This window comes from Gadus morhua, chromosome 2 (genome assembly GCF_902167405.1).
Source record: "Gadus morhua chromosome 2, gadMor3.0, whole genome shotgun sequence".
NCBI classification, from domain to species: Eukaryota; Metazoa; Chordata; class Actinopteri; order Gadiformes; family Gadidae; genus Gadus; species Gadus morhua.
Window position 1 is genome coordinate 11,016,330 of NC_044049.1, and position 22,273 is coordinate 11,038,602.

The window sequence follows — 22,273 nt, forward strand, 5'->3', positions numbered from 1 at the left end:
ATGTCTCTCTCTCCTCCCTCCTGATGTCTCTCTCTCATCCCTCCTGATGTCTCTCTCTCCTCCCTCCTGATGTCTCTCTCTCCTCCCTCCTGCTTTCTCTCTCTCCTCCCTCCTGATGTCTCTCTCTCCTCCCTCCTGATGTCTCTCTCTCCTCCCTCCTGATGGCTCTCTCTCCTCCCTGCTGATGTCTCTCTCTCCACCCACCTCAAGTCTCTCTTTCTCTCTCCACCCACCTGAAGTCTCTCTTTCTCACTCTACTCTCCTGATGTCTCTCTCTCTCACTCCACCCATTTGATTTCTCGTTCTCTCCAACCTCCTGATATGTCCAACCTCTTGATATCTCTCTATGTCCAACCTCCTGATGTCTCTCTCTCTCTCTCTCTCTCTCTCTCTCTCTCTCTCTCTCTCTCTCTCTCTCTCTCTCTCTCTCTCTCTCTCTCTCTCTCTCTCCTCCACCCTCCTGATGTCTCTCCCTCCTCTCTCTTCTCCACAGTCCTCCAGCTGAAGCTTCAGCAGAGGAGGTCCAGACAGGAGCTGATCAACCAGGGGATCATGCCTCGTAAGTAGACACCATAAGACCCATTGCCCTTTAGCCTCTTAGCCCAATATCCTCTAGCCCCATAGCTTCATAGCCTGATAGCCTCTCAGCCATATAGCCTCTCAGCCCCATAGCCATATAGCCCCATTGCCTTATAGCCCCATAGCCCTATGGCCTCAGAGCCCTATAGCCTCACAACTGTATTTTTTCCATCACCTTGTAGCGCCACTGGCCTAGAGTTTTATAGCCGCAAAGCCTAACCAAAACTGGCCGTGTAAAGTCTCTTTAGAATTTGGTTTGTGCTTGAGGGACGTTTTTTTTTTTAAACGCTTGACGCTTGTAATGTCCTTCAACTGAATTGTATCTCTTTTACAACTATGCTGCCATTATGTAGCCAATCTAAGTGATATTTATTAGATTGGATGTTGAGATGAGCTGTTTCTGTGAGTGTGTGTTTATGTGTCCTTCGCCACCATGAAAACAATAAGGGTTGATGGTTACAACCGTAACTGTGAAAACTCTGCTGCTCTGATTACTAGGGCAACTGACATCTCCTGTTGTTCTTAACACCTCCTCCCATTGGCTCCTGAATCGCCTTCTGCTGTCCTTCCTCCTCCCCCCTCTCAGCTTCTCAGCTCTCAGCCCCGCGGTCGCAACGTCTCAGCTGTTTTGCACCGAGGCTGTTAGTAAATAAATGTGTCACTCTGGCATGTGTACTCGCGTCTATTCTCAAAACCACAATTTGTGGCCAAGCAGAGATAAAGCAGATTTTGCATCCTTCAAATCGAAAACAGATTCAGGGGGTGCGAATCGGTGGCTCAACTCGGTACTGCGCTAACCATGTAGGAAATCTGTTGTAATAACCCAGGTTTGATTCCATCCGGAAGTCCCTTGCAAAGTATCTTAATGAACCTATTTTGACCCACTTTGCTGTTTCTCTACAGGTTCCTGTCCAGTATAGCATAAAAGCCCATGAAAACATAGATAGAGCTAATGCCATTATCTATAACACTGTTCAAAAACAGATTTTTAAGTTGAATTCAGAACCATAGTATATTTACAGAGGTATACAGGTAGAAATATTTTAAGCATTCTGACACACACTGACAGATGATGAAGACGTATTGGTTTTCCATCCATTTCATCAGTTTCTGGCTTACCCCAAGCTGATGAAGGAGCAAGAAGCATCTATTGACAGGGTGTTGATTTTCTGACATGAGACACGAGTTGTCTGATTCCCTCACTGGTCTTGTTTCCTGTTGACCCTGACCTTCAAACAGTGAACTATTCTATTTTTGGGCTAATGCATGGATCACAGTACTCAGTACTCAACAGTATTGGTCAAATGTTGAGTCAATTATTATTTATTGAGAAGCACAATTAATTTTATAGACGTAAAATGCAACCCAATTCATATACCCAGCCTTTGTCTTGTTCTCCACTAATGCCAACAGTGCTAGGTCACTGAAGCTAAAGCTACCTATTCTGCTTTGCCAGAGCTATAGTCTCTTGCTATCCTTTAGGATTAAAGCATGACCTTTATTGTAAGCTAAAGATGTGCTCTTTCCTTTCAGTGCAAGGCTAAAGGGAAGGAGCTGTCTATTGATATCAGTAATGTATGTTAACCTTAGGCCTGCTGGATAGAGAATGATCTTCATATTCCAGGCAACTGGCAATGCTGCATTCAGAGCCAGTAGAGAGTATGGATTTGCAACTTGTAATACCTATGTTCTACCAGCCTTATAGCTTACAAGTTGTTGATATTGACTAGAGCTTTGTATTGTTGCAACTAGGATTTATAATATGGATTATACACTGTAGGGCTTTTTAATGAGGAAACCCAAAATTGGAAATGTCCCCCTTTTATGGGAACGCAACACTGATCTGAATCATGGGCTTGAAGATGGGCAGAAAAGAGATCTGGATATGGGGAGAACGAGAAAATTAGAGAGCTTAAAATAGAAAGAGTGTATTTGAATGCAATGTTCTAAAATAATATCCTGCTGTTTCCCTTCAACCCCATGTACTTCTTTCTGTTCACTTTATATCCATTCGCCGTGATAAGCAAAGCTTTGAGTACAGAGCGGCACTGTTGAACAAGGGAGTGAGCGATCCAATCAGTTAATAAGACACTTAAACTCCCAAATCCCCAGGATAATTATGTGTTAAATCAGTTGTAGAAGCTCAACCAAGAGCAGAGACGTAAAGCAGAGCAAGTTAAAAAGATATCCCTGTCTGTCAACCATATAATGGAGCCTCTCTATTTGAAAGAGACCTGCTTTAAACATATTTTTAACATCTCTCATTCAAAATTTGAATGAGAGAATTCCACAAAACAAATTGACTAATTGTGAACAAAGCACTGGTTTTATTCTTATTATTTTAGAAATTATTTGGAAATAAGTTAGAACAAAGACCATAGCTGCAGTGAAAAAGTTACATAGGTTTAACCACATGTGTATGCATGTATTTCTTGCTTGTGAAAACTGGTAACTCTAGTCCTCATTCCTTGCTATGAATGCCAGTTTACTTCAAACACTCAGGCTAGCTATTGAATATAGGACAACTGCAACATGTATTCTTGTGTGTGTGAGAGACCAATGATACATTTTGCTGGCCGTGCCCTGACATTTCTTTCTGATGTTGCTGCTTTGGGGTGGGAAAAACATCTATTTTTGAAAATGATGACATATAACTATCGTGTCACCCAGACATCAGTGGACCTGAACATAAAAGAAGGTATGAGTTGAGACAGTTTGGGGGAAGCGCGGACAGACAGACAATCCACACCTCGGTTGTGGATTCAGAGTTGTGTAAAGTATAGACAATAGAATGATTCAAAGCAGGCAAGAACATTGGGATGTTTGTCATTATGCAAATGAATAGGAAGTGACAACATCCAGAGAGTGAGTGATGTTCCTGTGGCCTCACAGCTCTGGGACCGGAACAAACACTGAGAGAACAATGAGACCAGCGATGACGGGACCTTGTGTGAACCTGGACGACACTAAGGAAATACAGCCAGGCTGAAACAAAAAATACACTCTGACAGCAGGTTTAATTGGAGCACATTTATCATGCCAGTGTGTCCTTATTTCCTCTCCTCAGCCCTCTCTTGGCTCCTAGTGTTTTTCCAAGCCGTCTTGTTCTGTCATACACGCAAAAAAACACATAAAAAACACAACAATCACACAAACAAACAAATACTAGCTTGTCTTTTTGTTATGCTAGAATACAGAAAGCTGGAGTGCAGAAGCCCCTATCCCCTTCCCTCCTACCACACACTCGTTCACATAATCACACGTACACATGCAAACGTTAAGGGGAGGTCGGTTTTATTTTGTGTTGCTGACCTCTGAATATCTCTCACTCTCCATCTCTGTCCTCTCTCTCTCTCTCTCTCTCTCTCTCTCTCTCTCTCTCTCTCTCTCTCTCTCTCTCTCGCGCTCTCTCTCTCTCTCTCTCTGTCTCTGTCTCTGTCTCTGTCTCTGTCTCTGTCTCTGTCTCTGTCTCTGTCTCTGTCTCTCTCTCTCTCTCTCTCTCTCTCTCTATCGGACCATCTATCAAAATATCATATTCTGTATTTTAACCTCAGTGTGTTCCGACTTCATGTCTTCCAGCATTAAAAGGTTCAGCAGCCTTCCATGATCACAGGAGAAGCCTGGAGCGAGCCCGCGTGAGTACTCTAACCACGCCAGCGACCTCCCCCAAAACCTATCTCCCCCCACCCCCCCCAATATTAACCATGATTAGAAGACATCAAACATGTAACACATGTATGGTGCATTCTTAGCATATATCATGTGTGGAATCAAACAATCCATATATGGTATAATATATACCTTCTTCAGATATTCTTCAATATTCTTCATTAATATTCTTCAGCAGACAAATCTTAGATGTTAATCTCTCACATCTTATAATGAAAGCGAGAGTGCCGGGATGGAAGAGATCTTTGAAATAAAGCCATTTATAATATAAGTCATTATGTGTGAGTTCAATGTGGCCAGAAATCGCCCCTTGAAACAGGAAATTGCTTCCTTTTTTGCCGTTGACGATATTGGCATACTAATGTATGAGATGCTTGACCATCTCAGTGGATCAAAAGATTTCATGGAACTAAACCAACCGATTCCAAGGAGTCTCAGTGCGTTGGTATTTATTGCAACAACATATTTTGAATCCATAAAAGGTCTGGGTTTGGTAGGCTTGGCATAGGACAAGCCCTGGTATGGCATTAGTGTACCATTTTATCATCATCATGGGAATGATGCTGATTCCCCACATGACTGGAAAAGCGTGTTTGTGTGTATTTGCTTACAGATGCATCACAAAATCGTGATAAAATGTGTTAATGACGTTGAAACTGCAGAATTTGCAGAATCTGTTTTCTACTGACCCGTTGAGATTCTGTTTGAATTTACTGCTTTTTGATGCAATGAATATCGAATGATAACTGCCAATCCTGGATCTGGTCAACAGACGGAGGACTTCCTGAAGACCAAGTTCCGCTGCCGTCCAGAGCGATCGGAGCTAATCAGGATGCACATCCTGGAGCGTAAGTCTCACACACACGCACACACACACACACACACACACACACGCACGCATGCACGCACACACGCACACACGCACGCGTGCGCGCACACGCGCACGCACACACAGTGCCCTCTATCCTCCACAATGGGCCACTACATCAACCCCTTTCGTTGGACAATGTGCATCTCATACTCCATTGTATGCCTTTTTAATTGTTCTCAGCCTTGCCTGTAAGTCGCTTGGGAAAGAAGTGTCTGCTAAACACTTCATTAGCGATCCCAAATGACGCCACAACTCCCCTCTCCACTTAGAGCTACAGATATCATAGTCGCTTTCTTTTGCTGGTCCCATGGGATCTCATGGGGGAGTCTACTCAGGCGTAACAGTAGGATAGACAAGCCTAGCTAATGGACAGTTCCAATGTGTAGGCTGTTCTAGGTGGATAGCTTTCAAATTGATCATGGGATTCAGAGGATGAGTAGACATCTCACAGTCATGAGTGACCGAAAAGCTTGAATTTCAGGCATCCTCAACCGTGAAACAGGTAACACCCCAACGCGGGACGTCAGCCTAGCGTAGCTGTTCAAAATGGCTCAACGTCACACCTGCTAGGGTAAACGAGGGGCCCTTTAACATGCCCGCCGTCTCCATGTTCTCCAATGCAGAGACACGTGCGGAGCCCTGCCTGCAAGCCACGCAGCTGCAGCTGAAAAGGGCGCGCCTGGCCGATGACCTCAACGTCAAGCTCTCCCACCGTCCCGGGCCTATGGAGCTCATCCACAAGAACATCCTCCCCGTCCACTCCAGCATCAAGCGGGCCATCATAGGCGAGTACTGACACCCCGGCGGAGGAGATGGGGGAACCTGGGGGAATGCTAACAGCCGTTAGCGTACTGTTTCACGCTATGTGAGCGTGTTTTGATTTTTGTTATTGCTATTCTGCTATTGTATTCATTTAAGCAGGCTTTGAAGTCATATACATTATTTAGGAGCAGCCATTCGGGTTATCTTTCTCAAGGATGCCTACAGATAGACTATTGTCCTGGATTATTGAATCCAGTACGTTTCGGTTGGGAGTCGAAAACCCCAGCCCACTACATCATCCTCTTCCTGCTGACATTGTTATTGCTAGCGTTGTCAATCCTTTTGATATTGCCACCACAACAAGCTTGCAGCAACAAGAAGCAGTGTTTTAATATTTCACGTCGTGCAATATGCTTCTTCTGACTGCATCTTAGATCTCATTTACATCCTGAACTGACACCATAAACATTATAAAGGTTTAATGTGTCGAAAGGATTAGATAATAATTGCTATGGAGAACCAAGTTCTGAAATATTCAGGTGTCTTTTAGTAGAAATGCCAGTTGGCCTCATAACCCAGATATTAGAATTGACCCCCACGTCCTCACCGGGGGATGTGTGCTTGTAATTTCATTAAAACCCCATTATGTCCTTCAAATGAACGGGCAAATGTCAAATGGATAAAATATATTTCCCTAAGCAGTGGGCGGGAGATGGGGAAGGAGAGGATTAAGGAAGAGACTGGCAAAATACCAAGCCTGGTGGTCATCTTACCATGAACAATGATTTGTTTATTTTTGCCGCCCCTTCCCCTCAGATGTAAGATTATGACTTTAGAGACAAGAGGTCTGCCTGCTTGATTGATGTGTAGAGGTGTGAAAGCTCAGATTCAATAAAGGTACAGTGTCTGAGGAGGATCATTTCCTGGCCAACAATAATAACAGCAATTTCATTAAAGCCTCAGAGAATTCATTATGGCACTGTGTGATCTCTAGTGGCAATACAATACATGTGTGCATATTTTTATGTACATGAATGTATACATATATGTATATGTTTGTATATTCATATGTGTTTTTATAGTATGTTTATAAATATTTACATGTACATGTATATAGATTTATACGCATGAACACGGGCATGGCATAGAGGCATACAATAGTAGGCAACACATACAAATAATAATAATATATTATTTCCGGAAGTCAAAAAGGTATAAATAACACCCATGCAGACTTGTAATGTACACATGCTTTGAACTGTTTGCATGCACAATAAATATAAAACCCTTTTTATTTGTGTGTGTGTTTTGGAGGGGTGTGCGAGTGTGTGTGTTTGCAGGTGTATGTGTGTGTGTGTGTGTGTGTGTTTGTGTGTTTGACTATGCAGAATTAAGAAATAGATAAGCAGGCAAACCCCGACAGAGGCAAGGCTAATGTGTGTGTGTGTGTGTGTGTGTGTGTGTGTGTGTGTGTGTGTGTGTGTGCACACACAGAATTAAGACCTTGACACGTGGGCCGGGGCCCAGAGCGGCCTGGCTCAGTGGTGGAGCGGCTCCACGTTATGGGTGGGGAGGATGTTTAATCAGCCCCATGTTGTGTGTTCATCATCTCCTGCTGATGGCAGATTACCGGCCAGCAGTAACTCACACAGACACACATACAGAAATAAATGCTAGAAACAGGTGCCACAGTTCACACTCCACAGGTAAGGCAGGAATTCATGTGTGAGGTGGCTGCTATAGTTTCCTCTCAGGGGGACTGAAGGTCCTGCTAATGAACGTTAGATGTTCTTGTGAGGAGGGAGGGGTTAGGGGATGGGGCAGTGGCCATGTTGTTCAACTGACACTCCTAGTCAAAAAAGGATCTGTGTTCAATTACCCCTTGTCCGCAGTCTACCTGTAGGCTTCCTTGGAACATGAGCTCCCAAAACCTTACCTGTTCCTTAATGACTTTTTATCTTGATTCACGGCAAGCAGCTTTGTATTAAAGTGTCTGGTAAACGATCAAATAGTGAATGGAAAATAGTAATGATGGTTTAATGTTATGGTAATCATCACTACTAAAGGTAATGAGTGACATGTTGTGAGTGATAAAGAGATCCAGGTAATAACTTATAGGTGTCCTGGTAATGACAAAGATAAAGATAAGTGTGTCTGTGTGTGTGTGTGTGTGTGTGTGTGTGTGTGTCTGTGTGTGTGTGTGTGTCTGTGCTTGTGTCAGTGTGTGTGGTGTTCGTGTGCGTTTGTGGGTGTTATACATGAGGGTACTCACTAGTTTAGGGTTAAAAAAAATGCATTTATGTTGTGACTACGAGTTAAAGTGTTCCTCACCTTTTGTCCACCTCTCATCCTCTCCTTCCTCTCCTTCCTCTCCCTCCTCTCCGTCCTCTCCTTCCTCTCCCTCCTCTCCTTCCTCTCCTTCCTCTCCCTCCGCTGCTTCCTTCCTCCATGGCGGACAGACTTCCCCAAGGCGTCGGGCGAGAGCTCATCCTTCGACGAGGACAGTAGTGGCAGTCTCTCCCCGGAGCCGCTCTGCTCCCAGGAACTCCCCGAGGCTCCGGGACCTCTGCTGTCTCCCCTGGGAAGCCTTACACCCTCCCCCACGCAGGTACCACATCCGCCAGCCAAGACACAGGCCTACCACCCTGGCCGAGCTAGAGCCCACTGTTAGCCAGCAGCAAGTATGTAGGCCACTCATAGTTTGTTATGCTGGGTGGAGGTAATTTGACACAGAACGATCCCAATAGGGCGTTTATTTTGTTTTATTTATAACTATTAATAATATTAATAACTATTAATAATACTATTTATAGTTGTTACTACTTTTACTACCACTGGCAATACTAAGAATGCCTCTTCTAATACTACTACTTTTTTATTCTTATTGATGAGCTTATTTTGTGAGACTGAATATTTAAAGTGGGCTTCATCCATTCTGGATCCATTCATCCAAAATGTCCTTTCCAGTTCCTCAATCAGGTCCCGCCATCAGCCTCTTCTATCCCGACCAAACCCGCCTCCACCACGAATCTGACCAATGAAACGGCAGCGCTGCCTCCTCACAGAGATCCCAGTCCAACATCAATGAAGGTCAGCCATCCAATCACATCATGGCAAGCCTGTCAAGAGTTTCTAATGAGATTTTGACAGAATGACCTACCCATAGCCTTGGGTTTGTTTCCAAAAATATGATTTCCCTTGCTGCAAGAGTTTAAGCACCACGTTTCAAATGTAGCCAAAGCTTAATCAGCAAGTGTGCGCTGTGGACCTAGGGCTGTTGTTCTGTTCTTTTTATAGCAAGACAGATATCAATACGATGCAATAAACCCATTGTCTTCATCCCTCTCTTCTCCTCCAGTCCCAGCATAAGATGACCTCTTTGGCCTACAGACCCAAGAAGCTCAAGGACCAGCCCAAGGTCGCTTCCATGTCTCCCAATGCCTGGGCCAATAAAGAGCCTTAGGAGTCTTGTGTCCCCTATGTTTCATCTTTATTTTATAGACTAAAGTAAAATATAGGCATTTTCATCCTTCAGAAAACATGACCAGATGCCAATCAATAAGACACAGAGAAAACTTCCCCCACCACCCAAAATATCCCCCCCCCCCCACCAAAGTCCGCCGTCGGGGAAGATTTACAATCGACTAAAGTTCTCTTCTGTAAACCTCCTGAGTGTACCATCCGGAATTAATGACGTTCATTTGACCTTCACTCGTCTCCAGATCAGGAAGCTGAAGTACCACCAGTACGTCCCGCCGGACCAGAGGGGCGGCAAGGAGCCCCCCGCTACCCCCCAGCTGGACTCGTCCTACGCCAAGCTGCTCCAGCAACAGCAGCTCTTCCTACAGCTGCAGATTCTCAGCCAGCAGAAGCTCCAGCAGAAACTACAGCAGCAGCAGAACCATAACACCAACAGCGTCAACTACGCCACCATCCTCCCTGCCAGGCCCAAGTCAGTCCCTAGTTTGTTATTTACCATGGAGTTATTGACACCGTTCTATCCAAAGGGACCTCGGCTAAGTCTAATGCGTCTAAACTTGTCTTTGTCTTTTTTTTTTTTTAGTTTTCTCTGTCCAAACCAAAACATCAGTCAGCATCAAATTTCAATAGCGAACACCATCGCAAACACTTTCCCTCCTAAAGGATGATGTCATTTTCTGTCTGATCATTTTAAGCGCATGTACAGGCAAGTTGACGTACAAGTGATGCAACGCGACGCACATTAGGGTATCAGTTTTAGATGCATGTCATTAACAAGAATTTGGTGGGATGGGGCTTCTTACAGGTAAATTCAGACATGGGGGGGGGGGGGGGGGGGGCAAACCCAGCTAATTTGACTTGGAGTCCAACACCAGAGCCATTACACTATCCTGCATTAGTCTTTCTAGTGGATTGGATGGCTGGGCGAGGGTAGTCGATGAGGGAGGAGGAGAATGGATGGCAGGGTGAGTGGAGTGGATGGCAGGGTGAGAGGAGTGGATGGCAGGGTGAGAGGAGTGGATGGCAGGGTGAGAGGAGTGGATGGCAGGGTGAGTGGAGTGGATGGCAGGGTGAGTGGAGTGGATTGGGGTGAGGGGATGGATGGCAGGGGGTAAGGGGAGTGTATTCAATGGTGATTGAAGTGGAAGGGAAAGTGAGTGCAGGGGACTGGGGATGTACAGGTATGTTCTTGATACCTGGATGCCTTTTTTGGAGGGCAGGTGGTGGTGTTTATGTATCTGTGTGGGCACACATATGTCATAGCACAGAAGCACTGACAATATCGTCTCCCCTTTAATCTGTCTCCGTGCAGGGATCACCAGTCACCCCCGGCCACCTCCTCTTCCTCCTCCTCTTCCTCCTCCGCCATCATCCCCACCTCTGCTACCGCCCCCTCCTCCCCACCCAGAAACCCCAGTGCTCCCCCTGCCAGCCAGAGCACTCTGACCCACCTGAGGGCTGCCTCGGCTGGGGAGACCATGCCCCAGACTCTGCCCTCCAACCTGGATGAGATGAAGGTCGGCAGTTCTCCTCTAGTTATCCACCGGTCTTTATGCCATTTTCTCCTTATGTGTTGCCAAAGTTTGTGAGATGACATCATCCAGCCAGACTGTCCTCTCTCTGAAATGCACATTTATATTTATAAATGCAATTTATTTCATTCGACATTTGATTTAATTTAGCATATTATTTTAACCAAAGCAATTTATAAATGAGGCTGAGGACAATCAAAGTAAACTGTTGATATTGGAGCAACCAAATGGAAGTGCTTTTTACTAGATCGATTTTCTCCAGAAATCGAACATCAGAGTGCAGACTTGTCAGTTGATGACTTGTTGATATTCGAGGTGATGATCTGCATTTCAAATGGCAGAGACACAGCGCATGGTGTTGTCATACTTAATGACAAAGGATATATCTCTCAGGGAGATTGAAGATGACTTAAATTCCGCAATGGCGGGGATTATTCAGACACCAAGCAAATCGAATGGCTGCTTGTGGACATTTGTGAGGCAACAAATTTCATTGGGTCAGAGGGATCTGTTCCCCTTGATACATCTGAATATAAATCTCAATGCTCTAATAAGTGGGCGAGGTTAGAACCCTGCCTTTATTTCATTGGTGGCTAGGACTTGACTGTTTGATACCAGAGCTGCCACTCCACTGAGTTGTGCGCACATTGAGAAATGGCCTGTCTACCCAGAGCTGACACATGGAAAGGTTGATGGATTATCTGTGTTGTTGCTCTGCCTAGAGTTTGCTTCCTTTTCCTTCCTTTCTGTATTTAAAGATATTTTTATTCGCTCCTCCTCCACTTCCCTTTACCCATTGTTGCCTATGCTTTGTGTTCAACCCGCTTTCTCCTTTTTTTCTCCATCCCTCTCCCTCTCTCGTCACCTCTCTCCCTCCTTTTATTTCCTCTCTCGCTATTTATTTCCTCTCTCTCTAAATCTTTCTCTCTCTCTCTCTTTCTGTCTGTCTGTCTTTCTGTCTGTCCGTCTCTCTGTCTGTCTGTCTGTCTGTCTGTCTTTCTGTCTCAGGTGGCGGAGCTGAAAGCGGAGCTGAAGCAGCGTCACCTGACCGTCTCGGGCACCAAGAGCGACCTCATCGAGCGTCTCAAGGCCTATCAGGAGCTGCACGCCGCGGCAGGCATGGGCGGGGGCATTGTCCCGGGCACCCCCTCCGCCACCATCACCCTCACCGTCCCCTCCCCCTCCTCACTCCTGCCAGCAGGGGGAGCCGCAGAGCCAGAGGCCCGGGGCGTGGGTGGAGGAGCTCTCGGTAACCCTACACCACCACCACCCCCATCCCAGCAGGGACACATCCATCCATCTCCTGCTGCAGGTATAATTGCAGAAGATTAGACCTCATTTAGGTGTCTAATTACATTGTTGCTACCTGGTGCGTGTAACTCTCCCCGAGTGTAATCATCCAATTAAACCCAACCGTGCTGATATGGGCCTGCTTATCTGGTTAAGTTATAATTGATATTTTTGGTTAAGTTGTAATATCTTTGCTTCTGTAATGTTAAACCATTTACCAGAGTTATAACCACAGCAGTATAATGGCTTGAGAGGTGGCCTGGTTATCACATGTTTCCAGGCTGGTTTAGAAGGAGATTCTGCTCTGACCATAGTGCTGTTCACCTATCTATCAAGCATAGCAATTCCATTTTTTACTTTACACTTACATTTATTTTTTTGTACCAAAAACCTTAACCCCAAAACACAAGGTTGCGTCAGGAGGGACGTAACATAATGTTTTTGAATTTACCGTCCAAAATGTACTTTGTAGAAAACTTGAGCTCCAAATGCAGCAGTCAAACAAATGTACAACCCATTGCCATGCTAGCTAGCTTCATGCTATCTCCGTTGTTACGCTCTGATGACGTTCTCATTTACCCAGCTCATTGGACTGTCCCAGGCTCTAGCACCAGCCCCTCCCTCAGCCACACTGCGACCCCACTACCACCACCACCACCACCACCACCACCACCACCACCACCACAGCAAGTCATGACCTTTGGCTGCCTCCACCCCTCCTCTCCTGTTTCTCCATCACCTCACGCCGGCTCTCCGTCTGCCATGAGTCCAGAGAACGACTACACCAACACCACCACCAATGGGCTGGACGAGATGGTTAGTGGATATTGGGTCTGGTAGATACATCCATTCAATTAAAAATTGCATGGAGTGAAATCAGCTTTTTGAACTTGAAAAATGGTGTCCAATCAATCAACTGCAGTGCCAAACTTGTGTTTGCAGTTTGTGCTTGTGTGTTTGTGTTTTAAGTTTTAAGTTTTTTTCGTTGCAACACAGAGGACATTTGATTCATTTCACTCCATAGTCATGGATCAGTGCGTCGGTACGTCATTATTAGACACTTACACCAGCGTGTAGCCTGTTAAACTGAATGGCCCATTAAGTCATTTTCCCTTCATCCTCCTCCATGTTCATATTTTCAACCTCATTTAACAAAACTGACATCTTGCTTAGATGCTGGTCCAGTGAATCCTCTGTCGACGTTTGTCTTTCCTTGTAATTGTCAAAGCACGGGCATAAGATTTCCTTAACATTTTACCTCTCACATACAAAGCTGTGGGCCTCTATTTCATCATCCTGGAGTTCCCCTCAGGAATGAATAAAGTTAAAATTTTCATCTCTTGCAAACCGAATTGAAACTGACTTTTAGACCCTCATATCACTTCCAACTATCTTATTTCCTCCCCCTTTTATTTCCTCCCAATCCCTTCTGTCTCTCTCTTTGCCATCCCCCCCCCCTTTAGTCGAGGTCCCCTCCAGTGCAGCGGTGCCTCCACACCCATGCTCCCGTCGCCACCATCAAAGAAGAACCCACTTCCTGTCTCCCTACGGCCTACTCCACCCAGAAACTCTTTGTGTACTCCCCCACCGACTCCAATGCAGCGTTCTCTCCTCCCAGCAGTACCATGGCGGCCGCCACTATCCCCGCGTCGATCAGCACTCCTACTCTGAGCGCCCGCAGTGGTGCGGGCGCTCAGAGTGCGACGGGGAGCGGGGCGACCGCCTCGCCCTGCGGGGACCGGGACAGGATGCTGCGGGACAAGGACCGGCAGATTGAAATGCTGACCCGGATGCTGAACCAGAAGCAGAGGCTGGTGGAGCTGCTCCGGATGCAGCTGGAGCAGGGCAACCGAGGAGGCCGGCTAGGTGGTGGTGGGGGTGGCGGTAGGGCAAAGGTTCCAGAAGCCAAGGTCCTCCTCCATATCAAGAAGGAGCCCGGCGAGACCTCCCCAGTCTGCCTCGCTTCCCCGCCAGACCACCAGCCCCTGAGGTCGGGGCCTCCCCACGCGACGCCGCACCGCGTGGCGGTCAAGCAGGAAAGCGCGGCGGCGACGGACGTCATGGAGACGCAGCTGCCGCCGTGTCCCGCGGGGGGGCCGTCCCTCGCTGCCTTCCCCACCCTGGGTCCTGGGGGTCCCCCGGGACCTGGAGGCCCTCCGGACGGGTCGGGAAACCACGCCAACGGGCCCGAGCAGCAGACACGTCTGCAGCAGGCGGCGCTCCAGCTGGCCCAGCAGAGGGCTATTCAGAAGCTCCTCCTACAGCCAAAGAACCAACAGACCCAGCAGCACTTGCTTCAGAGCCCCGGCCAACAGAACCAGCAGAACCTCCAGCAACGCTCCCAGCAGAGGAAGAAGAAGTCCCACAAGCAGCAGCTCAAACAACAGCAACAACAACAACAACAACAACAACAACAACAGCTACTTTCTCAATCACAGCCACAGCAGCAGCAGCAGCAGCCACAGCCCAGGCAGAGCCAAACCCAGCCCAAGCAACAGGTGCCGCTGAGGCCGCAGCAGTCAGTGAGGCTGCAGAGTTGCACCCAGCAGCAGCAGCAGCAGCCGATGCAGCAGACAGCGGCGCCGCGGTGCCACCAGAGCCCCATTCAGGCCAAGGTTCAACAGTTGCTGCACGCCAAGCAGCAGCAAACGCTGGTGCAACAGACACCACAGCAGGAGAATCAGGTCCGCTGAGGCTCCCCCACACCTCAAAAACAGATCCATTACCCGGGTTTTGTGACTGTGGTCGATTTGAGAGTATTGTTCTAACACTTGGAGCAGGCTATTCTAGTGGTTAGGGTGTTGAATTCCCAAACTGGAAGAATGGTTCTGGGTCTGTACCCCAAAGTATTCCTGTAGTCATCCTTGAACAAGATACTTAACCTACCTTCCCAATAATTTAATTTATCGAAAACAAAGATAAGAGAACGACAACCGTCAACGCTTAAATCGTGTATATTGGAGAAACATGGATGCCGTAACAGAAAATTGTGTTTCCTCTCAAGGGTTCTCAACTTCTCCTCAACCAGCAGAATGGCTCCGCCACCTCCTTCAACCTGGACTACCTGAATACGGTCGTATCCCCGGCCCTGCTTACCGACGGCAACGGAAACCACTTCCTGGTTGCACTGACCAATCATGTGTCCGAGTTACAAAAGACCAGCCCATCAGAAAACATTGCAACCACACAAAACACTCCAAAGGTACACATACTTACTGTTTGTGTACTTACTTTTATATAATTGGGGAGGTGATTGTCTTACAGCAATTTTTATCCTTTTTTTAGGGACTCCAAGCTACACCTTGGCTCCCTGGCCAGTTAGCTCCTCAGCCAGATTGTCCTCACAACCAATCAGAAGACAGGACATACCCAGGGTCCTTAAAAGTACCAAACAGAAAGGTTGATTACTTTTCTTTTGTCTGAAAACAACTCTTTCTTGTATATGCTCCTTCCAAGGTAACTTTGCCTTGTATTGTAACTCATTATCTGTTATGATTGGTTTGTTTTAAATAGGACGTGGGACCTGAAGTTGCAATCGACCAATCCCAGCAGGAGGGCATCCATTCCCTGTCATCATTCTTTGACAATGAGACTTTGGAGAAAGACGCGTTGTTACCCTCGGTAAAAACGGTATGCGTTCCACAGTTCCAAAAACAATGATTACCACAATGAGGAAACACTGTTTAAAGGCCTTACATACCAGGATGGTTTGATATTCAAAGCAGCTGTTCTACTTATTTGATTAGTCTCCTCTCTGTTTTCTGTCATCGTCTCTCCTCTCCTTTCCTTTCCTTTCCTTTTCTCCTCCCCTACCCTCTCCTCTCCTCTCCTCCCCTCCCCTACCCTCTCCTTTCCTCTCCTCTCCTCCCCTCCCCTACCCTCTCCTCTCCTCTCCTCTCGTCTCTCTTCTCCTCTCCTCCCCTACCCCCCTCTCCTATAATCTCCTCTCCTCCCCCCTTCTCGCATATTCTCTCCTCTCCTCGCCTCGCCTCTCCTCGCCTTTCCTCTAATCTTCTCTCCTCTCCTATAATCTTCTCTAAACTCCTCTCCTCTCGTATCCTCTCGTCTCGTCTGGTCCTCACTGATCTGATCCCCTCCAGGAGGAGGAGGAGGAGGTGTTCTCAGTCCTGGACCACAGCCTCCTGTTCAGCCCTCTGTCTCCAGCCTCTCTGAGGACGCCAGCCTCCTCTCCTGGTTACAGAGTAGGTGTCCATCTCTCTGCTGATCCTACCAGCCCATACCTTTTATCATGTATCCCGCACTCACACGTTGATTCCTGCGTTGTAGGAAAACCCAGACGACCTCTTCGACATCCTGTTTCAAACCGGAGGTGAGAGTGAATACAATTTTGTAGCTCGAAACAAAAAGAAGTGAAGTCTAATTCTGGATATTGTTTGCTATTTATTATTATTAATTTATTTTTTCAGAAATATCATCCTCCTTCAAACCCTCTCCAGACCCCTCCCTGGATGGCCTGCACACCAGCCCCCCCCTTCCCCCTATTCCTCCTCCTCTCTCCCCCCTACAGCGGGAGCTGTCCTCACCTGCCTCAACACCACCCTTCGACCACCTTCATTTCCCACATGCGATAAACAAAGTGTTATCTTATCTTAACACTCGGCAACATCCGACCTTATGTCCCCAAGAGGTGCCTGGACCGGCCTCTAACACAACCCCCATCCCCTCCTCCATCACCATCAAAGAGGAAACACTGGTGGAAGAAGAGGAGGAGGAGGAGGAGGTGCGGGGAGCCTTCCACAGCAGCGGGCGCTTGGAGGACTTCCTGGAGAGCGCCACGGGGACCCCCCTGCTGGGGGCGGAGCCTGGCAGCCCGTTGACCTTGATTGACGACCTCCACAGCCAACTGCTGAGCTCCTCCAGCCTCCTGGAGCACCCGCCCTCCCCCATGGACACCTTTGACCTGCACGGCTGCCTGGCCGACCCCCACCCTGGCCCGACTCGCTTCGAGGCCCCCGGGGGTCAGATGGTGGACGTGATGGAGTGGCTGGATCTCACAATGGGCACGGGGGAGGGGCTTAGCGAGGACACGCTCCCAACCGACTTGGCTCCGTTGGCCCCGCCCACGCCCGTAAGCGTCTTCTCCGCAGATTTCCTCAACATCTCAGACCTGCAGATGGGATGGGATTCATGCTTGTAAGGGAGCAGCACTTGCAACAGTCAATGGGGTCCTCGGAGAAGGCCTGTGATTCGCTGTGTTGTCAATCATCTCGGCCAATCAATGTTAATGATTTGTGTCTCATACAGAAAGTAAGTCAAATTACATATTTTCCTACTGTATAAAGTTCAAGTTGGACCTGTTTCTTGTCCTATTATAACTGTAAATCTTAATTCCCAAAATTGAGGAGTGCAAAACTATGCAACCATTCTATGTAAACGTATCTCACTAGTTTGTTTCTAGCAGAAGTCAGAATGGTTCCACTGCCATCACTTATGGAGTACCGCCCATATATGGACAGTCCTTTTTCAGGTCTTCTGTACAGGAACACATGCAGGAGAATATAAAACGTTGAATCACAATAGTTGGTCTGTACCTTTCAGTAAAGCAATATCATGCACTCGATTATGCAATGTCTGACAATACTTTTCAGGCAGGTTCTACGGTCCTTAATCAGATTAATTAGTAGTGACTTTACAGAAATGATTCATGTTGGAGTTTGAAAGGGCCCCAAAACTTCAGGTCACATTCAGACATTTCAATACAGCGCCATTAACCTTTTCTAATTTCCTTTCAGGAAAAAACAGCTCATCTTGTTAGAAATGCAGCAGCGTCAGCACTCTTGATGATTGCCTAAGACAAGGCCTTATCCTTGGCAAGTTTTAAATGCAGACAGGATGTGTGGTCTGTGTGATTATAAGTCCAATTTTCGTGTTTAACTCAGCTATCGATTGATAATCTACATTTAGGACTCTTATCAGTTGGTTTGTTATCCACAAATGCTCCCTAACGGACTGGTTGTGGAGGCTTGATATATTTCAGCCTATTTGCACTTTCCTCCCACTGTCAATCAAATGACGTCAAACAGCTTTAACACACAAAGTTTACAAAGGAGAACACCAAAGTCCTCAATGGGTTCATGGGGTATCAATACTGGGTTGTTGAAAATAGCTGCCACAGTCACACCAGTGCAGTTTTACAATGTAGCCATAAGCCATAAGAGTGGAAAACTCTGTGTTTAACTTGTGTTGTATTTTATCTTCATTAACAGTGAATGTATCACAAACAATACATAATTACAAACGTATTATGGAAAGGAATCAAATTTAGCGAGAGACCTTTTATAATTTGATACATTCATTTACTAAGTTATTAACCTGCAAAACTTTTGATCATATGTATCATTTGTTTTTTTCATGCTTATTCGTTTGCATTTTGGTAAATTATCCCGATGATTAAAATGACCGCAAAGTTAATTCTTTGTGAAGCAGAAGGATTTCGTTTTATGAGCATCAAGCTTTTGCAGCCAGAATATATTTTTAGCATGCCATCATTTAAAGCTCATGGTCTTACTTAATTATTACTGATTATGCAATTTAATTCTCCTGAATGTAAAAAAATAAAGAAAAAATAGCACAATAGGGTTTTCGTTCATGAACTTAAATCTTACACAGAATGGTGCATGCTGTAAAATACAAATAAATATTTTATGTTGATAGGGTGCTGCTTATTTTTACCACCAGATTTGTGGTTTCACTGTGTGTGTGTGTGTGCGTGTGTGTGTGTGTGTGTGTGTGTGTGTGTGTGTGTGTGTGTGTGTGTGTGTGTGTGTGTGTGTGTGTGCATGCGCACGCATGTGTCATTAAGTTACACACACACGACATGCCCACACACACCCCATACAAAAATAGAGATAGCAAAGGAGGGTATATATGGCGTTTTACCCATGCTGTATTTTTGTAAAACACTTAATTCGTATGTATTGTAATAATCTAGACAATGTCTGTTCTTGTACTGCATCAGTACTTTTGCCAATGTGTTCTCCATGGACTATCCTCTCACAATGGCCTTACATGATGCAATCTCACTGAGTTTGCGAAACTTAAACAAATCCTTGTGGTTGTGAATTGTGTTATATAGAGAGTAGATGCCTATATAGATGGATGAAAATGCACTGTAGAAATATTGGTATACTATAATGTATTGTATTTAGGACTAATCTGTGAAAAACAAATAATCGTTTGTTGCTATTTTCTGTGCTATACAAAGTTGTGTCTCTCACCAAGTTAAACATGCCGTTTTGGATCATCTGTAAATGCATACATGGGTGGATTTGAGGTTGTTGGTCGTTTTCTGGAACAAACCAGGGTTTCATGGAACTGAAAATAATCACAAACATTTTCAAGTATAAATCTAGGTTCTAGCTCCTCCTCTACATCAAAGGCTTATTGGCCGGAGCCCAATTCATGCAGCTAATGTTGTACCAACCTAGCTTATCCAGGGAACTATGCTCGTTTCTAGTTGGCAAGATTTTTTCTTTTCTTTTTTCTTTCTCTATCCTTTTTGTCTCAACATTGCACTCGATGCAAGCCAACAAGTTAAAGAAATTCTAAGATAATTTAGTTAAACAAGTAACAGCTCGATAAGGTCACTGTTGCTCGCAGTCGAGGGGCCATAGTCTAACACACTCTCACTCTTATCAGGATGTGAACACTCAAAAATAGTAATTGTGCTACGCCTCTCTGTAAGCAAATTAAAGTTGATTGAACTTCAGGATTTTTTCTTCTCTGACGTTTCTTTTACTTTAAGTGAGTTTTAGTTTTAACCATTCAGCAGATATCAAGCACATATTCACTGTGATGGGCCAGCAAACGCTTCAAAGGTTGGCATTGACTCAACCTTGTTTGACTTTGGGAATACTCAATTTAAGATGCTTTCTGCCTTAATCTATTTTGTTGATGTTCTTGCTAATTTGCTATGCCACTTCATGTACATACATAGCCTTCTGTAAGTGTACAATTTCCTTCAAACAAGTTTGTATTGATTCAAACACAAGACATTTCTCAAATTTGTAAGGCATTTGTTTGCAGCAATATTTGCATTCATTGAATAATAAAGTGGAACGAAAGTGAAATGATTAAAATAAATAACACAAAAATATTCTTTGATCTTTTGTTGTTCCTAGTTAAAGGTTGTCCTTAGTTAGGAGAGAGGAAGTTGGGAATATGCTTATGTCGGCTGTGCTGACATGTTGTGCACTCCCTTTTATCTACAAAGACTTGCCGTATTGCTTTTTTGTCTTTCCTGGCTTTTCAATGTATATCGTTTGGTATCGCCACCACCTCTCTATCTCTCTCTCCTACATGGCTCCCCCACTGTTTCACAGTGTTTGTGTGTTTGTATGTGGGTGTTTCTTGTGTGTGTGCATGTGGGTGTTTGTGTGTGCATAAAATCCTAAAAAAAAACTGAAGCAAAGAGACAAAGGGGTAATGAAGAACGCGACATGTTGGATAAAATCGCTGAAATGCAGATTGTCACGAGCGCTTCCTGGCCGGCCTTAGTTATTTCTATAGCACAGTATACACGGCCAACCAGAAACGTAGCACGGCAAATCAACACCGCAGGGCCTGCACACTTAGAGAGAGAGCGTAAGAGAGGTAATGCTATTTACGGTGTCCTAGTGGGAAATAAAACCACAGCGTGAAGCTTGCACTTTGAAATAGCTTTTTTTTTCCTTTTAGAACACTCCTCCACCCTATTTTAATGCGAAAGTTTGCTATGTCCTTTTTTTCCCCAGTTTAATTAAACATTTTATTAAAGTGATCCTTCAGGCTAAGGTGTTGACACGCATTGTCAATCTTGGTTATTCAAGGAAACTAGTTTGGTTTTTTCAGCAAATCGTTTTTCAGTAGGTAAAGAATCTTAAAAGAGGTTCTGTTTTCTTCCATTTACATTCTTACTTTATTTAAACCATCCCACTACAGAGTTCATATGCATATATGGCCTAAAATCTCTTATTCTTACATGGTGGGGGACGATGGTGGTGTCGGAAAAGGTCGGAAACACACAAACCAGACAAAGTTTGTGGTGATGTAACCCAGCCTGATCAGAATAGGTATCCAATAACAACCCAAAGACAAACCTACATCAACTGAGGCATACATAAATGCACACACGCATACGCATGCACACAGACACATACACTCAGATAACACAATGGGGTGTGGCTCTAGACTAGAGACACAGGCTTGCAGGCCTCATTCCATTGGGTTTAACAACGACCTGCAAACAACACATTATGATACAATCAGTGATGTCTATCAAGCACAGCCTACCCTGCAATATATCAAATATGAGGTCTAAAAAGTAACAGAAGTTAAGTTACATTTTTCAACAATTTCAAGTGCTGAAATAAACATTTTCGAGAGGTGCAATGATTGACAGTAAAATTCTTATAGGTCAATGAGTGGATATCACATACTACGCAGGGTAGGCTCGAGATCTCGAGCCTTTCTTAAAGGCTCTGGCCCTGGCTAGCTAGTGGACTACCCAAGGTTGCTTGAGCTTCCCCTAGTGTGTTTAGTGGACGCAGGTAGGCACGGGATCCCTTTGCCTGCCCTGTTCATATGAGAATGAATAGGTTCGAAAGACATGACATTTGAGAAGCTTCACCAAATCATGTTTCAAAATCAATTGACCCAAAAAGAAAACCTTCACCCCAAACAATTATTGTTGAAACCTGAACAGTGTCCTGCAATTTTACATATTGTTCATAATTGATTAGTAAAAAATGTAATGTGATAATGGAATCTGATAATACAAGACAAATTGGAGGGGGTTAAGGAATAAATCAAATCAGCCCTTTTTCAGCTAGTCTGTGTGTGTTTTTGTGTGTGTGTGTGTGTGTGTGTGTGTGTGTGTGTGTGTGTGTGTGTGTGTGTGTGTGTGTGTGTGCGTGTGTGTGCGCGCGCGCGCGTGTGTGTGTGTGAGTACCTGTGTGCGTGCGTGAGTGAGTGATGAATGGACACCTGGTTGAGCACTCACTTTTAAAAGTAAACCCATAGGAGGCTGTTCTACTAAAAGCTTCCTGCTTTCTCCTCCTGCACTGCCTCTCCACTGTTTCCTTCACTGACT

At 45.4% G+C, this 22,273-nt stretch overlaps 1 protein-coding gene across 3 annotated transcripts in view; it reads left to right on the top strand.

Moving 5' to 3' along the window:
- The window catches only part of LOC115530619 (myocardin-related transcription factor A), a 36,537-nt gene extending 16,829 nt beyond the window's left edge, over positions 1-19,708 (top strand). For 2 of the 3 annotated variants that reach the window (XM_030339279.1, XM_030339287.1), the window contains 18 exons: positions 494-559; positions 4,159-4,214; positions 5,021-5,096; positions 5,743-5,904; positions 8,341-8,489; positions 8,849-8,971; positions 9,240-9,299; positions 9,604-9,833; positions 10,674-10,878; positions 11,902-12,205; positions 12,767-12,999; positions 13,647-14,867; positions 15,188-15,385; positions 15,469-15,582; positions 15,697-15,813; positions 16,284-16,385; positions 16,471-16,513; positions 16,611-19,708. In XM_030339279.1, coding sequence (XP_030195139.1) covers positions 494-559; positions 4,159-4,214; positions 5,021-5,096; positions 5,743-5,904; positions 8,341-8,489; positions 8,849-8,971; positions 9,240-9,299; positions 9,604-9,833; positions 10,674-10,878; positions 11,902-12,205; positions 12,767-12,999; positions 13,647-14,867; positions 15,188-15,385; positions 15,469-15,582; positions 15,697-15,813; positions 16,284-16,385; positions 16,471-16,513; positions 16,611-17,341 — 4,190 coding nt within the window. In that variant the 3' untranslated portion in view covers positions 17,342-19,708. The remainder of the gene's footprint in view (positions 1-493; positions 560-4,158; positions 4,215-5,020; positions 5,097-5,742; positions 5,905-8,340; positions 8,490-8,848; positions 8,972-9,239; positions 9,300-9,603; positions 9,834-10,673; positions 10,879-11,901; positions 12,206-12,766; positions 13,000-13,646; positions 14,868-15,187; positions 15,386-15,468; positions 15,583-15,696; positions 15,814-16,283; positions 16,386-16,470; positions 16,514-16,610) is intronic. The other variant, XM_030339295.1, reaches the window with a different exon arrangement.
- Positions 19,709-22,273: the final 2,565 nt, after the last annotated feature.